This window comes from Megalobrama amblycephala, linkage group LG18, assembly GCF_018812025.1.
Source record: "Megalobrama amblycephala isolate DHTTF-2021 linkage group LG18, ASM1881202v1, whole genome shotgun sequence".
Taxonomy (NCBI): Eukaryota; Metazoa; Chordata; class Actinopteri; order Cypriniformes; family Xenocyprididae; genus Megalobrama; species Megalobrama amblycephala.
Window position 1 is genome coordinate 36,833,281 of NC_063061.1, and position 22,330 is coordinate 36,855,610.

General features: G+C 37.5%; 1 protein-coding gene and 1 long non-coding RNA gene across 2 annotated transcripts in view; one reads left to right on the forward strand and one right to left on the reverse strand.

Moving 5' to 3' along the window:
• Window positions 1–318: 318 nt before the first annotated feature.
• Window positions 319–15,255, forward strand: LOC125252331. The gene is made up of 4 exons (XR_007181208.1): window positions 319–474; window positions 11,827–11,942; window positions 12,340–12,383; window positions 15,006–15,255. It is a non-coding gene; the product is annotated as an uncharacterized LOC125252331 (long non-coding RNA).
• notch1a (notch receptor 1a) overlaps window positions 2,160–22,330 on the reverse strand; it is a 34,952-nt gene continuing 14,781 nt past the window's right edge. Inside the window, exons 8-33 of the mRNA XM_048165512.1 lie at window positions 22,131–22,316; window positions 21,942–22,055; window positions 21,714–21,827; window positions 20,690–20,923; window positions 20,489–20,599; window positions 17,729–18,067; window positions 15,265–15,378; window positions 14,309–14,428; window positions 14,059–14,211; window positions 13,709–13,937; window positions 13,300–13,501; window positions 13,059–13,212; window positions 11,820–12,004; window positions 11,607–11,739; window positions 11,255–11,512; window positions 10,339–10,451; window positions 9,628–10,199; window positions 8,569–8,982; window positions 8,231–8,379; window positions 7,453–7,663; window positions 6,478–6,559; window positions 6,209–6,371; window positions 5,830–6,128; window positions 5,210–5,357; window positions 5,004–5,101; window positions 2,160–4,296 (exon numbers count right to left, since the gene is read on the reverse strand). Of these exons, the coding sequence (XP_048021469.1) occupies window positions 3,103–4,296; window positions 5,004–5,101; window positions 5,210–5,357; window positions 5,830–6,128; window positions 6,209–6,371; window positions 6,478–6,559; window positions 7,453–7,663; window positions 8,231–8,379; window positions 8,569–8,982; window positions 9,628–10,199; window positions 10,339–10,451; window positions 11,255–11,512; window positions 11,607–11,739; window positions 11,820–12,004; window positions 13,059–13,212; window positions 13,300–13,501; window positions 13,709–13,937; window positions 14,059–14,211; window positions 14,309–14,428; window positions 15,265–15,378; window positions 17,729–18,067; window positions 20,489–20,599; window positions 20,690–20,923; window positions 21,714–21,827; window positions 21,942–22,055; window positions 22,131–22,316 (6,089 nt within the window). The 3' untranslated portion in view covers window positions 2,160–3,102. The remainder of the gene's footprint in view (window positions 4,297–5,003; window positions 5,102–5,209; window positions 5,358–5,829; window positions 6,129–6,208; window positions 6,372–6,477; window positions 6,560–7,452; window positions 7,664–8,230; window positions 8,380–8,568; window positions 8,983–9,627; window positions 10,200–10,338; window positions 10,452–11,254; window positions 11,513–11,606; window positions 11,740–11,819; window positions 12,005–13,058; window positions 13,213–13,299; window positions 13,502–13,708; window positions 13,938–14,058; window positions 14,212–14,308; window positions 14,429–15,264; window positions 15,379–17,728; window positions 18,068–20,488; window positions 20,600–20,689; window positions 20,924–21,713; window positions 21,828–21,941; window positions 22,056–22,130; window positions 22,317–22,330) is intronic.

Sequence of the window (22,330 nt, forward strand, 5' to 3'; positions counted from 1 at the left end):
AATAGTGAATAGCATTTTTCCCATTCCATTTTTTCCTCACAAATAGCAACTTGAGTTAAAGGTTCATTTGAAATGTATATATATAATAAATTAAAAAACATCAATTTTGTAACGTAATTTTTGTATGTTAACGTATTTTGTATGTCCCCTTCTGTTTTAATGACAGCAGAACTCAGGCTGACGTGAACAAAACTACTTTCATAGTCCCCTTGTTAAGAACATTTCATATTAAAAATATTTGAGATTGCTCATTTGTCTATCTAAAAAGGTATTAGATCGATGAAGCGGGAGGTGTTGTCAGCTGGTGTGAGAAACAGCGCCCCCCTGCAGCAGATGAGGGTAATGTGCGGTGTTCAGTCACAGAGGGCGAAGCAGGACAGCAGCAGCTCATCTGACCGGGGTTAACATTGACCAAATCCCTTGTGCATTCTTAACCGAACCCCTGCTGAGGATTCTGGGAACCATCGATTCATGGTATGTGACAGATGAGCTTTAGTGTAGTGTGTGAGAGACATTGTTTGACATGAGCTATCATGGGTTAGTTCACCCAAAAATGAAAATTCTGTCATTATTTACTCACTCTCATGTCGTTTCAAAACCGTAAGACTTTCGTTCATCGTCGGAACACAAATGAAAATCTTTTTTAATGAAATCTGAGAGCTTTCTGTCCATCCATTGACAGCCTACGCAACTACCACTTTAAAGCTGCAGAAAGGTAAAGATATAATTAAAGTAACCCATATAGCTCCAGCAGTTTAACCTTAATTTTATGAAGCGACGCGAGTGGTAAACACAATTTACCACTTTATTTACAAAATATGAATCTATTAAATATTAACCAATGCACATTCAGGAGAGCACCACAACGCATGCCTGTTGTGTTGATATATATATAATATAATAATTATATAATATAATCATCATATAATCATATATCATAAATCATATAATATCATATTATTTTTTTTATAAATAAAAAAGACTATAGAATGACATAAGTCACGTCACTCATATATTATTTTGAATGTGAGAAAGTTGGCGGGACTAAGTCCCGCCAATCGCCAACTGGTAAATTCATCGCGTCACTGCAGCGGCCGTTAGAAGCTCAGACGCGCGCTTCCGGACTACGCATGCGCATTAGCTTGACCCAGCTTGAAAAAATAGTTTTTTGTCATGATTCGAGCATTTATAAACATAATTTATGAGACAGTTGTTGTCAGATTTCATTGCTGATTTCAAATATGAAATTTAATCGAAAGCTTGGCAAACAGCTTTGGAGAATTTGATGTTTCCCCATTCAAAGAGATAGGAGGTGAACTTGAATGCCGTTTGAAGGAGTTTCAAAGATGGCCGCCGAGTGAAATGACTTGTCTTAAAGGGACTTTGTTAATATTTTGTAAACAAACGACATGAGGGTGAGTAATTAATGACATAATGTTCATTTTTGGGTGAACTAACCCTTTAAAGTCTGATACGTCTTTAATACATGTACACAGACTATCAACAAACATGTATATCAATTAATCAGACACTTCCGGTTCACTGCGCGAGTTTAATCGATTAAACAGAGTCACTTTAATCGATTAAACAAAGTCACACAGGGACAGAGTCACTGTAGGGAACAGAACAAACCAAAAGTTATTTTAATGAATGAGCCATTCTCACTAATATGTGCAGAGCAGCCTGGGAAACCAAAGAACCACGCATATGAGCCTGTTATTATTTCATATTTGATAGTGCAGATTTAATTTTAGATCCATGTTTTAGTGCACTTTCCCAGGCTGTAAGTGGAGGGTTGCAGGTGAATCAAGTGCCTCGTTCAGCCTTTAAATAGCAGACGGAGGTGAAGCAGTGAAAAATTAATTCAGTGAATGTCACTGGTTCCTCTTGAATCTGGGAAAAGCATTTACACTCATCCATCCAGAGATGCTTCAGGGTCATCTTTTTAAAAATAACCACATAAAATACAGTGAGTGAGTGAGAAGCTGAAACCTACTACAGCTATTTGAAATAATATTATAGTTACATAAACTATTGAATCACTTCTTTCAAAAACATTTATGAAATCTTACTTTATTCTAAACGTTTGAACAGTAGTCTATAAGAAATAATAAGTGTTCACATGAATATTTTGAAGGCAAATCAAGTCTGACAAGACATAGTAAAAGTAATGTCACCAAATGGTGTCCTTTATTGTGTCAAGAAAAAGGTACTTTACAAAAACCAATGAACAAAATACTTTTTTTTCTCCACAAACTACAAATCTGTATTTTTTATGACATTAGAACATTTGATATGCATTTATAAAACGTAAAAAGTCTGGATGACAACATTCACACCTCTTGAGCACCAATGATGTCATCACACTGCGACACACACACACATCTGTCTCTTTCTCTCTCACACACACACACACACACACACACACATACACACTCATCTACATGTCTTAGAATATGTCCTACATGTCTACAGCAGGCAATAAATAACAGCGATTGCTACGCTACATATGAAAAAGCTCCCAAAACCACCTGAAGTGAGGTACCATGGGAAAAAGATTTGGGTTCTCAATGAACTCAGAACAGTGTCTACAGACAATACTCAGTAAAATAGCATAAATCAGTCATAATAAACCACTCTCTTTTATGTAAAAACACAAACAAATGTGTGTAGAGGCATGCAAGAGTGCATGTGTGTGTCCATTTGAATACATCCAATATTACAATATTAAGACTCTTTCTACTTTTTTGTTCACAGAAAACTAACAGTTTGGTAAAAAGGACATATAAAATCTAATTAATACTGAAATTAATTAAAAACAAAATATCCAAAGGGGAAAAAAAAAAAAACATTCTGGCAACATCACAATATTCAAAATTATTTTCAGAACAGTTAATGGTCAAAATAAAAATAAAATACAGTATAAATTAAAAAAAGATCTTTTATATCTGTAGTCCAAAACGCACTTAAATAAATACAAAAAATAATAAAAATGGTTCTTAGCATACAAAAATCAATAAAAACAGTTCTTATCATTAATATAAAATCATTTAAAGAGTCTATTCGGTAATTCAGTCTAGCTTCTTGATGCTAAAGCCCCGCCTACTTGAAGGCCTCTGGTATATGGTTCATTTGCATACTAGTGGGTGGGCTTGAGATGCCCTCTGACCAATCAGACAAGTTGGAATGTGGAGACGAGCTTGACCATTGGTCAGGAGAGCCAGGAGAGGGCGTGAGGAAAGGGTGGTCGGGAACCTGCGGCTGGTGACTGGGCGTGTTGTCCATGGGGTTGGAATAACTATGTTGAGAAGGCGGAGTCAGAAACTGTGTGCTAGAAATGGGAGGAGCCATGCGCTGGCTATCCTGCGGCAGGATGGTCTGGATGGGGGCGTGTCCTGAGCCAGACTGAAGATCCAGCCCACTCAGGTCACCTAGGAAGTGATGAGAGAGGGCGTGGCCGGAGGAGGCGTTGTTTTGGTGCTGCATGGGCGGCATATTCTGGTGGGCGTGGCTGGGAATCATATGCGACGCTGCGCTGAGGTGGCTAGTTTGCATCGTAGGATAGCCCATGACTTGTGGCATAGAGGTGGCAGGGAGCATTGTGGGTATCAGCTGTGTGAAGCCTGCCTGCTGTTGTTGCTGTTGCACCCTTTGCAGCCAATCGCACGCAGCTGTTTGAGCTCCATTGTTAGCCACTGGCATGTGGGATAAGCGTGGAGGGGCGGAGTCAAACGGCTTCCCTAAACTCTGAAGAGCTCCGCCCATGTGAGAATCAGCCAATCCTTGGAGTTGATTCAAAGTGATGGGAGGGGACTGTTGAAAGGGTGACGTCATCATAGGTGGGGAGGAGACGTCCGACAGGTAACCGTGGGGCGATTCCAGCGAATCGACAGGCGAGAGGACGCCCACTTCCATCATCCCTCCATTTTTGCCCTCTCCGTTCTTTTTCTTTTTCATTCTCATGTCTTTTCCGCCGTCCTTCCCTCCTCCCACGCCTTTACCTCCCGGTTTCCTCGCCTTCTTGGCCGTGTTGTTGTTGGCGCTGCCCGGGCTGGGTTTGATGCCCAGGTAGGTGTTGGGCGAGCAGAGAGGGGGCGATAAGGGCAGCGGGGGACTCCGGACCAGGTTGTATTCTTCTAACAGACGGACGATGTCGTGGTGCATGCGCTCCTGCGCGATGTCGCGTGGAAGCTGGTCTAGGTGATCCGCAATGTCACGGTTGGCCAAGTGATCAAGCAGGACTTTAGCGGTCTCGTAACTGCCCTCACGAGCGGCCAGGAAAAGTGGCGTTTCCTCCTACAAAACAAGATTATTACCGTTAACATTTTTGTTAATTGAAATAAAGCTGAAATAAATTATAAATATTAGAAGAAGAACTTAAACTAAACAAAAATAGAAATGTTGCCTTGAAGTAAAATTAAAATTACTAACTGAAAATAATAAAAAACTACAACTTAACTGAAAATGTAATAAAAAAAATAAATTACACCAAAATATTAAGATTTAAAAAAGCAAAAACCATAAAATGCACATAAAGTGAATAAATTAAAAATGTAAGTAAAAAAAAATAAATAAATTATATATATATATATATATAAAATGTAAATAACACTGCTACAAAAACCACACACAAGGCATTGCATTTTTAATCTGGAATAAATATTTAAATTTTTCACTTCAATTATAAACTATGGAAGCTTGTTTCTGCCACTAAATAAAAAATAAAAGGTAATTGCGACTTTTTCTCTCAAAATTCTGAGATATAAACTCGCAATTCTCAGAAAAAAACATCTTTTTTCCCCCTCACAATTGGACATTATCACACGCAATTGCGAGTTTATATCTCACAATTCTGACTTTATATCATGCAATTCTGAAAAAAAAAAGTCAGAATTGTGAAATAAAAAGTCGCAATTACCTTTTTTTTATTTTATATTTCATGGTGGAAACAAACTTCCATAATAAACTCATCGACTTTTATTTAATCCATTTCAAAAACCCACCTTGTTATTCTGTAGGTCTTTATTCGCTCCATTCTTCAAAAGAACGACAGCAGCGTCCACGTTATTAACCGCAGCCGCCCAGTGAAGAGCCGACTTACCTACAGAAACAAAAACAATTAGTGGAGACATCCATGCATCTTTAAAATGAGACCTAAGAACCTAAGGTTTGAGAGATTTGGTTGAGCATATAATGTTTGTGATCATACCAGAATCATCAATGGCATTCGGATCTGCATGGCAGTTAATGAGCTCTTCCACCATTCCCTCAACAGCCAATCGGGTAGCCAGGATCAGCGGAGTTGTTCCGTCATGCATGCGGGCGTCCAGATCCGTCGCTCGGTTCCGAATGAGAATCTATTTCCATAAACAAAGCCATTTTTTTTTTTTTACATTATTCAGCAAACACGAGCATCTAGAGAATATAAAATCACAACCTTTTTTTTCTTAAATATTTTAGCTTTCACTTATATTTCAGTTTTAGTAATTTAAGTACTTAAACTTATTTCACTTAGTTGTAAAGGCAACAATTTTCATTTTCATTTATATTTAAATATTCCAACAAATATTTATATTTTACTTTATTTCAATTATCAAAAAATGTATATTATTATACATAAAAATGATTACTCAAATTGAAATTTCAATTTAAAACAAAATAACCAAACCAAGTTTTTTTTTAAATACATATATTATTATGAATATATTGAATTATGTTAACATCCATGTGTTTAATCATATAGCTTTTGTCGATTGCACACAAATGAATTTAGTTTAAACCCTCCTAAAACATAATAAGCTGAATATAATCAGTATATCTGTTCTTTACCTGGAAAACACCCTGTGCATCAGCAGCGACGGCAGCATGGAGAGGCGTGCGGCCCATGTTATCCTGGACATTAGCATCGGCGCACGACTCCAGCAGGCGTTTGGCCGCGTCAGAGCGGGCGTAGCGGGCAGCCAGGTGCAGGGCGGTCTCGCCCGTCCGGTCCGTCTGATTGTGCAGGTTGGCACCGTGGTAGATGAAGTCCGTGATGACATCAGTGGAAGGATCGTCTTCTGCCTCGCCGTTTTCGTTCTCAACACCGCCGCCACTGCACGACGCAATCATCAGTGGAGTGAAACCGTCTACGAGAGAGACCAAAGAGTTTTAAAGAAAACTCCAGTGTTTACATCAGTAAGATCATGCTAAAGGTCTGAGCGCTCACCAGGCCCGCGGACATTGACGTCCATGCAGTCGTTCTCGATCTCTCCCTGCGGTGGCGTCGGAGCCATAGAGTTCAAACGCAGGTCAGCGGCGTCCAGGTGCTGCTGCGTCCACTGACGGTGATCCAGCTGACCGGTCATGTCCAGAATGGACTGCTCCTCAAACTACACACAAACACACAGTTAGACATCCATCCGGGATTACGGAGTAAAACATTGGATATAACTTTACACAGAGAGCAGACAATCTTTTAACAGCAAGCACACTCACCCGGAATCGTTTAGCGGTGTCGTCTTCTGCCCATTCGCTCAGTTGTTCATCCATCAGAGAGCTGTCAGAGTGTTTCAGAGGCCTGATGGGATACAAAGTTGTATGTTATCATTAATGGGACTGATAAAGGTGGAAAACTGTTACGTGATGTACGTTTTTTGTGGACTTTGGGGCAAAAAAAATAACATTTTACAAAAATATATGACACTGTCGCTTTAATTGTTATATATTATTATACATTAAATATACATTTTATTACACTGCATTATAAATATCACTTTGTTAATGAAAGCTATGATGAAAAATGTTTGTCGACAACCTTTTTTTCATGACCAAGACGAGATGATGAGACTACACCAAGGTCATCAATAACTATATAGTTAAAAACTGTGACTATATCAACAAAAGATGAGACTAAAATGTAGTAAAAAAATAATATTTTTTTACCAAAATCTCTTTAATTTTGTCGGGGACAAAAAGAGACAAAATATTACAGACTGCTGTACAAGCCTCTATGAGATTTCATGACAATAATCTTTGCGATTATAATTTTAATTGTGATTATCAATTTAACCATTATGCAGCATGACAATAATGGGTTTGCTTTCACTGACGAAAACTAGACTAAAATGGCCAGACAATTAGTCGACTAAAACTTGACTAAACAAAAACTGGACAAGGTTGACTAAACGTGATAAAAACTAAAAAGTACATTTGAAACAGGACTAAATTAAAAAAATATGTGATGAAATTAACAAATTTTTCAGTTTACATTTTAATTTTAGTGATTTTGATATGCACTTTTGTCATTTTATTATTTTTTAATTATTTCTATTTAGCTTTTTTTTGTTTTGTTTTTTGTTTTAATACTTCAACTTATTTTAGTTAGTGGCTAAGGCAACATTTTTAAGATTTTCATCTAATATTAAATATCTGATATTTAAAGTCCCTTTAATCAAAGTGTCACACACTCACTTGAGTCCGACAGAGTCCTCTCCGACCGGTTCCCTTCGCTTCTTTTTGGGTTCGGTGACTTTAAATCCTTCCGGGAACCAAAGCTGCCCGTGTTCCCTCTTCCTCTTCCTGGAGACCACGACACCCACCGCCGCCAGGGCCAAAACCGCCAGAGCAAGAAGCACCAGGAACATGGGGTACATCTCCCCTGTCTTTGAAGGCACATCCTCACCTACGCACAGACACAGTTAATGATGTAATGAAGGCGTTTGAGCGTTTGAGTGCATTTCAGTGTTGTTATTGTTAACTAAAATTAAAATAAAGCAAATAAAACAAAATATAATTACATGAAAAATGTATTTTATTACACTTAGTTGACAAGTAGCATCTCTAATTTTTGTTTAAGTTATATTAATAATAATAATAATAATAATAAAATTAAAAAAAGAATAAAAATGACAAAAGCACATAAAGATTAAAATACATTTAAACTGAAGTACTAAAATTACTAAAACTGAAATAAAAATAAATTAAAAATAAATAGAAATTATAAAAATAAAATAAAATAAAGCTGAATTAAAATATAAGTATTAGACGTATTAGATCATAAAATTAAATTAGAAATGCTGCATTGGCCACTAACTGAAATAAGTTTAAGTAGTAAAATTACTAAAACTAAAATAAAAATAAATTAAACCTAAATAGAAATATAAACAAAACAAACAAAAAAAAAAAATACTATAATAGTATATAAATAATAGTAAAATAACAGTGTTTTTGGCCCAAATATGGCACTCACTTGTGACGGCCTCGATGATGTAAGGAACATTGAGATTCCCGCTAGAGGCCAGCGCTCCGAGGAATGCTGCCACATCTGTCGCGCTCTGGAAACACTCGTCAGACTGCTGATAACACTGACGGTTGTCAATTTCGAGATAGACGATAGACCTGTAACACACAAACATGAAAATATTTTAATAACAAATTTAAAGCACATTAAAAATGGTACACAAAAATAATACATTCATTCATAAACAATATAATATAATACAAATTGTTAGTTGCATGTGTTACATTTTATTATTTAGATTTAACAGTTACAATTTCATTGGTTCAAATGTGAACCAATACACTCACCCTTTGATCTCCATTTGATCCAGCTCTCGTCGTAGGCGGGGCTTCATAAATGATGTCAGGCTCCTCCTGGCTCGCTGCAGCAGCTGGGCGGGGTCGGTCCAATCAGAGCGTTTGTGTTTACTCAGCTCGTGCTCGTTGCCATAGTATGGGAAAATGAGTGGCTCTCCGTTAGCGCTGCGGCGGAACACCACGTTCGTATGCAGCAGTCCGCTCAGCTCGCGGAGGAAAGACGAGGAACGGTTGCAAAGTTCATCGGGTGTGATGTGGACCACTAGTACCAGACTTCCCACGGCGAGTTTCTGTGGAACGTCATCGGCACAGTCGAGACCGTCCCATTCGCACTCCGCGTTATTGCAGCCCTGATCGCAGTGACCATCCGCATAGTGATCCCTACAGTACTGATCGTACAGTGGACTGGAGAGATTGAGGAGGAGGAGGAGAAGGTTACAAATTAATGTCAAATTTTCCACTGATTTCTCTGTATGCATTTTTGACTTTCACATTAGTATGCACAGTTCCCCACAGTTAATAAAAGATTGTAAGATTGAAAATAAAAGATTGTAAAGATTGTCAAAAAAAAATCAAAATTAAGTAACAGCAAAAATAAAAAGCAATAACAAAGCAATAATTAAAATAATTAAAATTAGATATAAAAAATTGTAATGATTGTCAAAATGATAAAGCAATAAGAATAAAATAATAAAACAGCCAAAATAAAAAATATAAAAAATTAAATAAAAAAAACCAGCAAAAATAAAAAGCAATAAAATAAAACAATTATAAAAATAAATTATAAAAAATAAAATTGTAAAGATTGTCAAAATAAGTATTAAATTAAATAAATGGAACTGCAAAATAAAATAAAATGAAATAAGATAGAAATGGGTCCTTAACGATAAAGCAATAAGAATAAAATAAAAAATAATTCAAAATTAAATTTAAAAAAAAAACAGCAAACATAAAAGTGCAATAAAATAAAACAATAATAATAATAATAAAAAAATACAATACAATAAAATAAATAAAAATAAAAAATACAATAAAATAAATTTCACTTACTTGCATTGCCCCTCCAGTCTTTGGCAGTCGAATCCATCATATAGGCAGCCAGCGTTGGCACACTGCTCGTCACATTTTCCGTCATTGAAGTACCTCCAACACTGCAGGGCGGCGCTACAATTCTGCCAAGGGTCGTCGAAATTCAGAGAGCAGTCGCCGCCGTCCCATCCACACGCGTGATTGTTACACTGCGTGTCGCAGATGGCATTTCCACCCCTGCCTTCACACTGAGCGATTTCACATCTAATCTCCACCTCCGGGGGTGGGGCGATGTCCCGGCCCTGCCCCCCATTGAAGGAGTAGTCAAGGATGTGGCAAAGGAGTCCGTTGAAGTTGGCGGGGCAGGAACAGCGGTAGAACGGTGCATCGTTAATCGGCTGGCAAGTGCCCCCGTTGTAGCAGGGGTTGGTGAGGCACGGCGAGTCCATCCGTGTTTGGCACTCGTGCCCGCTGAAGCCCGGCGGACAGAGACAGCGGGGACTCAGGTGGCCGGAGACGCAGGTAGCACCATTGCGACAGCGCAGGGAGCCGCAGGACTGAGCGTCGTATTCACACGAGGAGCCGGAGTAACCCTGAGAGAGAATGACTGGTTAGAAGGTGTATTTTTAAAGGTGTAAATTACTTTTTAAACAGCTCTCAGGCACCAGTGGTGTTTAAGTGGTGTTCAAAAAGTTCACAGAATTAGCCTTCAAGATGTGAGTTTTTACTCACCGGCTGACACTTGCAGATGTATCCGTGTTTGGTGTTGCTGGCGACAGCACATGTTCCTCCATTTTTGCATGGCGTGTCCTTGCAACCGTTGAACACAGTTTCACAGCGCTTGCCTGTGAATTAAAAACAAACATTAAAACAAAAAAGTTCACAAAAGTCTCAAGGTCTTACTTCAAACTTCAAAGTGTAATAAATGTATAAATTTAACAAAAAAATAAATATATATAATTATATAATAAATATATATAATATAAAATATATATAAATATATAATTATATAAAATTTCAAACAGTTAATTATGATTAATCGCATACAAAATAAAAGTTTGTTTATATAATGTGTATTTATGTATATATAAATACACACAAGTATATATTTAACAAAAATATATTTATATATAAAATATATATATAATTTTATATATATATATATATATATATATATATATATATATATATATAAAATTGATTAAATATATAAATTATACATTTATATATAAATATAATATATTTTTGTTAAAAATATAAACATTTATATTATTTATTATATAAATATTAAATATATAAATATATATTGTTATACTGAATATAATTTATTTTAATAAATAAATAAAATTTTCACATTTTAAATTGTATCTGTGAAACATAATTCTTAGTATATTCAGAATAAATAAGTAAATAAATGTCTGGCCTTTTACAATAATGAGAAAATGATTTCATTATAATAATATAAATTTGAGAGAGAAATAAGGTTAATTGTCGTTTAGACAAAATGTTTTTTCGTTTGAGATTCACTAACACTAAATGATCTAATGTTTCATATTGGTCAGATTCAATGATATAAGTTTATATTCACTGCAGGTGTGATCATTTGTGCACAATCATGCACTGGTGTGAGTCAAATGTCTGTTCGTACCGGTGTATCCTGTTCGGCACTCGCATCGGAAGTCGTTGATGAGTTGTACGCAGTTGTAGGATCCGTTGGGGTCACAGGGGTCAGACAGGCACTCATTGACGTCGCCTTCGCAGCGCTCGCCTACAAAACCGGGCGGACACACGCAACCGTACCCGCCGACACGGTCCACGCAGCGGCCGCCATTAAAGCACCGCGGCTCGCCGGTTAACGGATCCACAGCCGGGGAACAATCATCAATGTCAATCTCACAGTGGACACCTGCAAACACGGCAGAGGAAACAAATCGAAACAATTCACCAACTGAAATATTAAGTGATGAATCCAGTGAACGTGTGTGTGAAGGTGCCCGTACCTTGCGTTCCCCGTGGACAGGAGCATTTGTATGTGTTTATGAGGTCGATGCAGGTTCCTCCGTTCTGACAGGGTTGAGACAGACACTCGTTTATCTCCTTGCTGCAGTTGACCCCGTGATATCCAGGAACACACTGAAAGAGAGAAACTGATGTTAGACTCATATAAATGGTGTAACATGTGCGATCGCTCATGGGTGTGTTTGTTTTCGTACCTCACAGCTGTATCCTCCGAGGTAATCGGTGCAGGTGGCTCCGTTCTGGCAGGGGTTCGGCATGCATTCATCCACCTGCTCCTGACAGTAGCTGCCCGTGTATCCGGCTTGACATCTGCACAGGTGTGTGTTACCGACGTCAACACACTGACCCGCGTTACGACACAGAACGACCACAGACACTCCTGAGAAAGAGAGAGCTAGTTTAATATGTGCAACTTTTAATGTGGCAAACAAGGCATTTCAAACTGTAATTAATTTTCTGCTTGTTTGAATGCTAGGAGAAAATACACACTCTAACCAGTTCAGAAACTACTAATATTGCCAAAAAGTGATCAAAATTAAAACATTTTGGTTAAAAAATATTTACATTTATTAAATAAATGTATTTTTTTATTTGTTATCTAAACTTTTATACAAAGTATAAAGTATAAAAATATAAACCTTTTTGTCAGCAGAACTCCTAAAATATTTACTAAGTACCAATGAAGTTTATATTTCAACAATTTCACATTTGCAGGTTCATGGTTCTTTGATGTCGGTGAACAGTCACATGACATGCAGGTAAACAATTAAAAATGTTTAACCTTTTAAATTTTATTATTTTTTCATTTAGGGGCAGAAATTACAAATATTGCCAAATTTATCAAAATGTAACATTTTTAAAGATTAAGTTTGTAAATGTATTATTTTATATCATTTATCTAACATTTAATATATTTTAAAACAGGTATTACAACACTTGTTCAATTAGTTAACATTAGATAATGCTGTAATTAATATTAAGTAACAATGAGCAATACATTCATTACAGTATTTATTAATCTTTATAAGCATTAGTTAATAAAAATACATGTGCATTGTTAGTTCATGTTAGCTCAGGTCCAATAAATAATATTAACAGATACAATTTCTGATTTTAATAGTGATTCTGATTTTAGTAAATATTGAAATTAACAGATTAAAAAATGCTTCAGAAGTATTTTCAATGTTAATTTGTGTTAAATAATGTAGTTAACCAACATAACCTTATTGTAAAGTGTTACCTAGGCATTCACAACTTTTTTCATTTATGCATGTTATGCAGTATTTAATTTTAATTACATTTTTATGATTAAATTCATTATTAGCTTTGCATCAACCCACAGCAGTTCCTTCACATGAAATATTCTATTTTAAACCTCTTAAGTTTTAAGGGTTTAGTACAGAAGTAATAGTCTATTCAGCAGTGATCTTTACCTTGCTGCTTGGCGGCGACCTCACAGCTGACACTGGGGACGTCACAGTAGATGCCCGTCCAGCCACTGGCACACTGGCAGGTAAAAGACGCCCCCTGCTGCCAACACGAGCCACCGTTCTTACAGGGAGAGGAGTCACACCAGCGCACCAGACTCTGAAACATCAAATATGAGTAGATAAAGCATGTGAAATAGATCTATATCATGAAAATATACTGTTATATATTAGTGTGTTTATGTACCTGGCAGTTGAGTCCGGTGTATCCGTGTGGGCAGGTGCATTTGTAGGTGCCGTATCCGTCCTGGCAGGTGCCTCCGTTTTGGCACGGCCGCGAGTCGCACTCGTTAACGTCATGCTGGCAGTAATTCCCGGTAAATCCCGGCAAACACACGCATGAGAACGTGTTTATGCCATCCACGCACGTTCCGCCATTAAAACACGAGCTGTAGAGAAGAAACAACACACATTGAGAATGCATGTATGCAAATAAAAAAGAAACTTGAAATCACAATATCAATGCATTTTAAATGAAAAAAAGAATGAAATTCAGTAAGTGATGTCCACTCTCTGAATCATCCCTTATTGACTTTAATGTAAAAACATCTTAACTTTTGGCAGAATGATGAAATGCATCCATAAGGAGTGTGTACCTCTCAGTGCAGTCCGGTGTGTTGATCTCACAGTTGATGCCGCTGAATCCTACAGGACAGCTGCAGGTGTAGCTGTTGACACAGTCGGTGCAGTTCCCTCCGTTACGGCAGGGGGCACTCACGCACTCATCTATGTCCTCTGCACAGCGCTCCCCACGGAAACCAGCCAAACACACACACACAAAGCCGTTCACACGGTCCTGGCACACACCGCCGTTACTGCACGGATCTGAGAGGGAGAATAATTACAATTACTGCCATATTCAGGCCTCTTTTTTATCTTTACCTTTAATAACTCTTGTTTATCAAGTAATGTTACTGCCTATGTTGACATTTTGTGCATGTCTTACTTGGCTCGCAGTCGTCAACGTCGTTCTCGCACAGATCTCCGGTGAATCCGGGGTTGCAGCGGCACTGGTATCCACCGCGCAGGTTCTCGCACACCCCTCCGTTAGTGCAAGGATTCCTCACACACTCGTTAATGTCCACCTCACACGTCTGACCTGTGTAGTGAGATGAGAGTGCTTACGGTGATGATGAGGGTCATATAGAGAGCATGATACTCACAAAAAAAAAAAAAAAAAGTGCACTTAGTCTTACCTTGCCATCCAGCAGGACAAGCACAAGAGAAACTAAGAAAATCCTCTGATTCACGACACACACCTCCGTTCTTACAAGGACGCTGCACACAGGGAGCCAAAACGTTCTCACACACCTCGCCTGAAACACACATTGAGAAAGTGTCAAAATGGATGCAAAAGATACATATAAGTCAGGGTTATTATTAACTAAAATGCAAAAAAAATAAAATGAACCTATTTTATTGCAGTTGCCCAAATCAATTTTTAATATAAATATAAAGTGTCAATATATACACATTTAAAAATATATAAAAATAATTACACAAAATATATATATAAGTAAAATATTACTTATAAAAATATTAATTATAATACATTTAAAATAAAAAACTGTAAATATAAAAATAAAAATAAAATCTTCAAAATATTAGTAAAAGTTATAATAGTATCAATAATACTAAAATAATGGAAGGACAATACCATAAAAAGCAGACTGTACACCCTTTCATTGTTCATTTATCAAATATTTTAGCAAATGTTATTATTCTTCCTGCTACCAATAAAAGTGTAGTATCCATTAACCACGTTTAAACTAATCTTGCTAAATTCTGCAGGTTTTCCCCTCAAAATAAGTGCAGAAAATAAGGAAAAAAAGCCTGAAGTTAATCTTTCTTTGTTATTTCAGTCTTGTTCTTCTATTGCCTCTTTTTTTCCAGCTCGGTTCCTGCAGGCACTTCCTTATCTGTTTCCACGGTGACCAGCCGTAGCAGGAAGTCACTTGGAGTTTCCTTCTATTGTCAATTCTTTGCCTCAACAGGAAACAGGAAGGGGCCAAACAGGAAATAAACCTATTTGAGTAGCCACCCTTGACACAGTGGTGTTATTTCACGTCCCCACATAGTTTTACGCACACCTCTGCAAAGTTTCAAAACAAAAAAACAGCTGCACAATGGGTGTTTGTGTATGTGTTTGTACCTGTGTAAGGCAGCATGCAGTTGCACTTGAATCCGGCCACGTCGTCGATACAGGAGCCCTGGTTTAGGCATGGGTTGGATGCGCACTCGTTAATGTTCGTCTGGCAGTTGGGACCTAAACGCAAGAAAACACACGCCGTCAAATCAAGCAGAAATAAAAGTACAAAAGTCAGAAAACATATGCTTATGAGTGTGTAGTAATACAGTGTTATTCTTTGTGTTATTCTAATGTTTATGTTAATATTTTAATAACTGTAAGCTATTTCGGCTTAGCATTCAATGTAGTAAAAATTAGCATTTTTAGTAGAAAAATTCTCTTGCGTAGCACAAAATATTGTGGACAGAACGAACAGTAGAATGAACAAACTAATGATAGATAGATAAAATGATAGATAGAACGAACGAACGATAGATAAAACGAAACAATGATAGATAGAACGAACGAATGATAGATAGAATGATAGACAGAACAAACAATAGATAGATCGATAGATAGAAAGATAGAACAATAGATAGAACAAACGAACAAACGATAGATAGAACGATAGATAAAACGATAGACCGAACGAATAGTAGAACAAACACTAGATAGAATGAACGATAGATAGAACGAACAAACAAACATACGAACGATAGATAGAACGGATGAATGAACGAAAGGTAGAACAATAGATAGAATGATAGATAGAACGGATGAACGAAGGAACGATAGAACGATAGATAGACAGAACGATAGATAGATAGAGATAGATAGATAGATAGATAGATAGATAGATAAAACGATAGATAGACAGAACAATAGATAGAACGATAGATAGATAGAATGATAGACAGAACGATAGATAGATAGACAGAACGATAGATAGACAGAACGATAGATAGACAGAACGATAGATAGAACGATAGATAAAACGATCAATAGACAGAATGATAGATAGATAGACAGAGCGATAGATAGACAGAACGATAGACAGATAGATAAAACTATCGATAGACAGAACGATAGATAGATAGAACGATAGATAGAATGATAGATAGACAGAACGATAGATAGAACGATAGATAGACAGAACGATAGATAGATAGAGAGATAGATAGACAGAACGATAGATAGACAGAACGATAGATAGATAGAACGATAGATAGACAGAACGATAGATAGATAAAACGATAGACCGAACGAATAGTAGAACAAACACTAGATAGAATGAACGATAGATAGAACGAACAAACAAACATACAAACGATAGATAGAACGGATGAATGAACGAAAGATAGAATGATAGAACGGATGAACGAATGAAAGATAGAACGATAGATAGATAGAATAGATAAAACGATAGAATGAACAGTAGAACAAACACTAGATAGAATGAACAAACACATACAAACGATAAGATAGAACAGATGAATGAACGAAAGATAGAACAATAGATAGAATGATAGATAGAACGGATGAACGAATGAAAGATAGAAAGATAGATAGAACGATAGATAGAACAATAGATAGATAGATAGATAGATAAAACGATAGACAGAATGAACGGTAGAACAAACACTAGATAGAATGAATGAATGATAGATAGAATGAACAAACAAACGTACAAATGATAGAATGAACGAGATAGAATGAACTAATGAACGATAGAACAAACAAACGTACGAATGATAGATAGAATGAACAAGATAGAATGAAATAATGAACGATAGAACAAACAAACAAATGTATGAACAATAGAATGAACGAACAAATGATAGAAGGATAGATAGAATGATAGGTAGATAGAATGAACATTAGATAGAATTATGAACGATAGATAGAACGAATGAACAAACAAACGATAGACAGAACGATAGATAAAACGATAGACCGAACGAATAGTAGAATGAACACTAGATAGAATGAATGACCAATAGATAGAACGAACAAACAAACGTACAAACGATAGATAGAACAATAGATAGATAAAAAGATAGAATGAACAGTAGAACGAACACTAGATAGAATGAACGAACAAACAAACAAACAAACAAACAAGATTGAATGAACGAACGAAAGATAGAACAATAGAAAGAATGAACGAACAAATGATAGAAGGATAGATAGAATTATGAACGATAGATAGAATGATAGAACAAACGAACGATAGAAAGAACAAACGATAGATAGAATGAATGAACGAATGACAGATAGATACCTTACTAAACCTTTAGGTTCAAACAACTAAAAACTGCCGTTTCACGTTCAATGCCATTGTTAGTAGAAAAAGATTGAAAGTGAACGGTCACAACTCTTCCTCTTATGCAGTGCACAGGACTGTGGGCAATATCAGCCTAAAAAGCATGCATACTTTGAAAATCCACTGTAAATAGTATGCAAATGCATTAGAACTGATCTAGCATACTATTAGGAAGCACAGAGTACGAGTTGGGACACAGCCATAATATCTGGGACAGTGTCTCACCGCTGAAGCCAGCTCTGCAGGTGCACACGTAGCCACTGGTCATGTCCTTACAGGTGCCTCCGTTCACGCACGGATTGGACAAACACTCGTTGATGTTGATGTCGCAGTTGCGTCCCATCCAGCCGGCCTCGCACATGCATGTGTAGCTGTTGATCTGGTCCAGGCAGTTGCCGTGGATACAGGGGTTGCTGGAACACTCGTTGTGTTGAGACAGGCAGGTGGCGTCACGGAAACCCTCCGGACAGAGGCAGGTGAAGGTGTTGACCCCGTCGATGCAGGTGCCGCCGTTATGACAGGGGTTTAACGCGCAGTCGTCAATGTTGATGTTGCACATTGAGCCTGTGAGGAAAAACAGTATGTATTAAAATAGTGTGTAAAAGTTTTAATAGTAAAACTGAACATTCAGTGTCAAATAACACAGAATGGGCTTGATTTGATTGTGAAAAGTGCGCACAAGTGGAATATTGTGAAATATTACCATTTAAAAAACCTGTTTTCTATTGTAACATGTTATTATTGTGATCAAAGCTGAATTTTCAGCATCATTACTCCAGTCTTCAGTGTCACATGATCCTTCAGAAATCATTCTAATATGATGATTTGCTGCTCAAGAAACATTTCTGATTATTATCAGTGTTGACAACAGTTCATTTTTTGGAAACTGATGCATGCAAGCATTTATTTGAAATAGAAATCTTTTGCAACACTAGAATTGTCATTTTCGATCAATTTAATGTGTCCTTGCTGAAAAAAAGTATGCATTTTCTCAAAAATAGTTACAGGCCTTAGTTACATCAGCAGAATTGACACTGAGAAATTGAGGAAACTTGAAAAATACAACCAATTTTGATCTCGTTTAAGATGGTAAAGGTGGTTCGATTGATGTTAAGTTGTGAATATCACATTATCTTAATAATAATAAGCAACTTAAAGGCCATATATTCATATGTGTGGACAAATCCTGTCAATCATTTTCCTAATTGACCATCTTGTTTATCAGATGATTCTCTCTAAAGAGTCTTACAGTGATCTAACCAGAAGTTTGAAACTTAAAACTATCAATATGTTAAAATGCATGTAAAATGCAATAGTAAAGGAATTTTCCTTGGGACTCAGATGTGTTTTGACCTCTTGTTCTTTGTCTGCCTTTCTCTGTGTGTGTGTGTGTGTGGGCCCCCATCCCAAATCTCCAGCCCTGCTCCAAACGCACAAAGGATTTCCTCCACCCTCTTGTGCTCTTTCATTCGTCCTTTCTTTCCATCTTTCAGACCCGCTCACACACCCCTCACACACTCGCTGGGGGGAGGGCAGGTCCTACAGAGGGTTGTTTGCAGATACAAAAGGACAGACCCTATTTCACACACGGCCGAACAACAATTACCCCCTCAACACACACACACAAAACCCTCCTCTGTAGGGTAATGGGTAACTGCTTGATTCTCTTGCAACAATGGGACTTTATTGCAGTTTCTCTCTCTCTCTCTCTCTCACACACACGCTATACTGAGTGTAATACTTACTGTAATACATATAGTACTGCTCAAAAAGGGTTCAGTGATGCTAAAAGACACCTGTTCACCTAGCTACAGCTCAACAACCACAGACTGCCAACTATTAACCTTGGTTTACATTCCAGGGACTGTTTTTTAATTAATTTTCATTAACAATGAGGCATTTAAGCCCATGCTAAATAATCTATATACACAAAATACAGCACAAAATGGGAAATCATGCTGTTTCAGCTTTGCATTCAGTGATATTTTAATAGAAAAAGTTGTAAAATTGAGGTTGAAAAGTGAAGTGCCCTCCCCTTCTTATATGGAATAAAGGATTGTGGGAAATTAAATAAAATAAAGTTGCAATGACAATGTGTCCTTAATGTTCTTATGTATGACAGTATTGGGACAAAAAATGTGTAGATGTCAATGCTATTTTAGTCAAAAAAGTTGTTAAATTGAGGTTGAAAAACTTTTTACAAGGTAACGAATTTGACTTGTTTTTCAAAATCAAATGTGATTGTGGCCTTAATGGAAGCTTGTTTCCACAATGCAATAATAAAAAAAAAAGTTAATTGAGACTTTTTATCTCACAATTCTTACTTTTTTCCTCGCATTTGCGACTTTTTATCTCACAATTCTAACTTTTTTTCAGAATTGTGAGATTTAAACTCAGAATTGCGAGTTATAAAGTCAGAATTGCGAAATATAGTTGCAATTTTATATCGCAATTCTGACTTTATAACTTGCAATTCTGACATTGTAACTCACAATAGTGAGTTTAAATCTCGCAATTCTGAGAAAAACGTCAGAATTGTGAGATATAAACTCGCCACTGTGAGAAAAAAGTCAAAATTGTGAGATAAAAAGTCGCAATTACCTTTTTAATTTTTTTTATTTAGTGTCAGAAACAAGCTTCCATAGTCCTTAATGTTTGTATTATGTATAGAAAAGGTTAACTAAAGACAATAAGGCACTCAAGGCTTTGCTAAATTGTGAAAATACTCCTGCCGCCCTTTAGCCATGACTATATTCACGGTTTAGCAAGGCCTATTGTACCTTTCTCCTTAAATACAACATTAAAAGGGTCACTCTTGTGATCAGTCAGGCCGTAGCATTAATGTAAAGCACACCTGTGTGTGCGTCCCAGTTGGGAAAGGCAGTCTCTGTCCTAAGTCATATCTGTTATCTGATACACAAGCTCTGCACTTCGCTGGCCACCTGTTCTCACACTCACACACACACAGATGCTGCACTGACTCACCTGTGTATCCGGGTTCACACACACACTCGTAGCCGTTGATCTTGTCGATGCACTTTCCATAGTCACATGGTTTACTCTTGCAGTCGTCGATGTTTATCTCACAATTCACACCTGCGGAGACAATCACGACATGATAACTGTGTCACATCACGTACTCACTGTCATACTTCGCATGAGTTTTTGTGTGTGTGCGTGCGTTACCCGTGGTTCCTTTAGGGCAGGTACAGGTGTACGAGTTCTCTCTGTCCTGACAGGTGCCTCCGTTTCGGCATGGTTGGCTCAAGCACTCGTTTATGTTGGTCTCGCACAGGCGGCCGGTGTATCCAGGGCGACAGTCACAGGTGAAAGCGGCCACGCCGTCCCTACACACGCCGTAATGACAAGGGCTCGACACACACTCGTTGATGTCCAACTCGCAGTGAGCGCCAGCAAAACCTGCAGATGGGCATTTGAAAACCCACATTTGACACTCATTTTGACACTCATTTCCTATTCTAAGAGGATAGCCAATCATTATACAGGTAATTTGCATATGGAATTTTTTTTAAATGTACACAGTGGCCAAAAAACAATAACTATATTTGCGTTCACACCAACAAACGATAATGGTCTGTTTATTGTAAGCTCACGTGCTGAGGTTTCAAAGTGTGTACAACATGTTTTTGCTGTTCTTGTTGCATTTACACCAGCAGATGTCCTCAGTATGCTATGTTAGGAGTGAGTAGCTAGTGTAATCGATCTAATCTAACAGTGAATTTACCTGACGAAGTCAATATAGTGGAATAAAAACAATGCCTAGTCTTTTTCACTGCAACTTCAAAGGAAGCAAGACAATGTTGTCATTAATGCTTCTCACTATATATTTTTAGGATATGACCGATTGTTTTCCATAGATCCATTTACTTTAAAGTATTCTTGAAAAGGGGTCAAACAGTAGTGGATGTTTCTGGACCTCGGCGATTAACTTCTCCGCAATGTCGTCTGCCATTTTAATTGCGTGAGCCGTTAAATTAGAATAGATTCTGATTGGCTGTCAGTGTTTTATCGTTCAACAGCTGGAAAAAAAAAAAATGTTCTGAAAGTGATCCAGATATCGTTTCTCTAAATCGTTATAGCTGTGGTGTGGACAGTGCTGTTCTTTTATATTTAGAACGATTTTTAAAACTATATCTTTATCGTTATCGTTCTTGGTGTGAACGGGCCTTAAGACTGGGAAAAGGTGTACCTGGAGTGCATTCGCAGGTGTATTTGTTCGGTCCGTCTGTGCACTTAGCGCCGTTTTTACACGGCGTGCTTGCGCACTCATCCACATCCACCTGACATAAATTCCCAGAGAACCCTGGAGGGAAATAAAAAGCATGCAATGTTTAGTTTGATTGCTCATCAACAATGCACATTATAAAAAGACCCAACCTAGTTCTTATGATTAGATCTCTGAAAATTATGTAGTTACCTTTGGGGCAGTCGCAGTGGAACGAGTTGATTTTGTCAATGCATTTTCCATTGTTGAGGCAAGGCTGTGATGCACAATCGTCAGTGTTTATTTGACAAAACACACCCTCGTAACCTACACATCAAAACCATCAGTCAGTCAACAGTAGTGACGTGCTTTTGATGCAGGTAAATGGTTAAAGACACATACCTGGCATGCAGATGCAGTGGAATCCACCAATTTGGTCGAGGCAGGTGGCGTCATTCTGGCAGGGGTTAGACTTGCATTCATTAACGTCCATTTCGCAGCGCGGGCCTTCATAACCCTGGAGACACTTGCACTGGAAGGAGCCTTTAGTGTTGAGACACCGTCCGCCATGCTCGCATGGGTTTGCACCTGAAATGCATCAG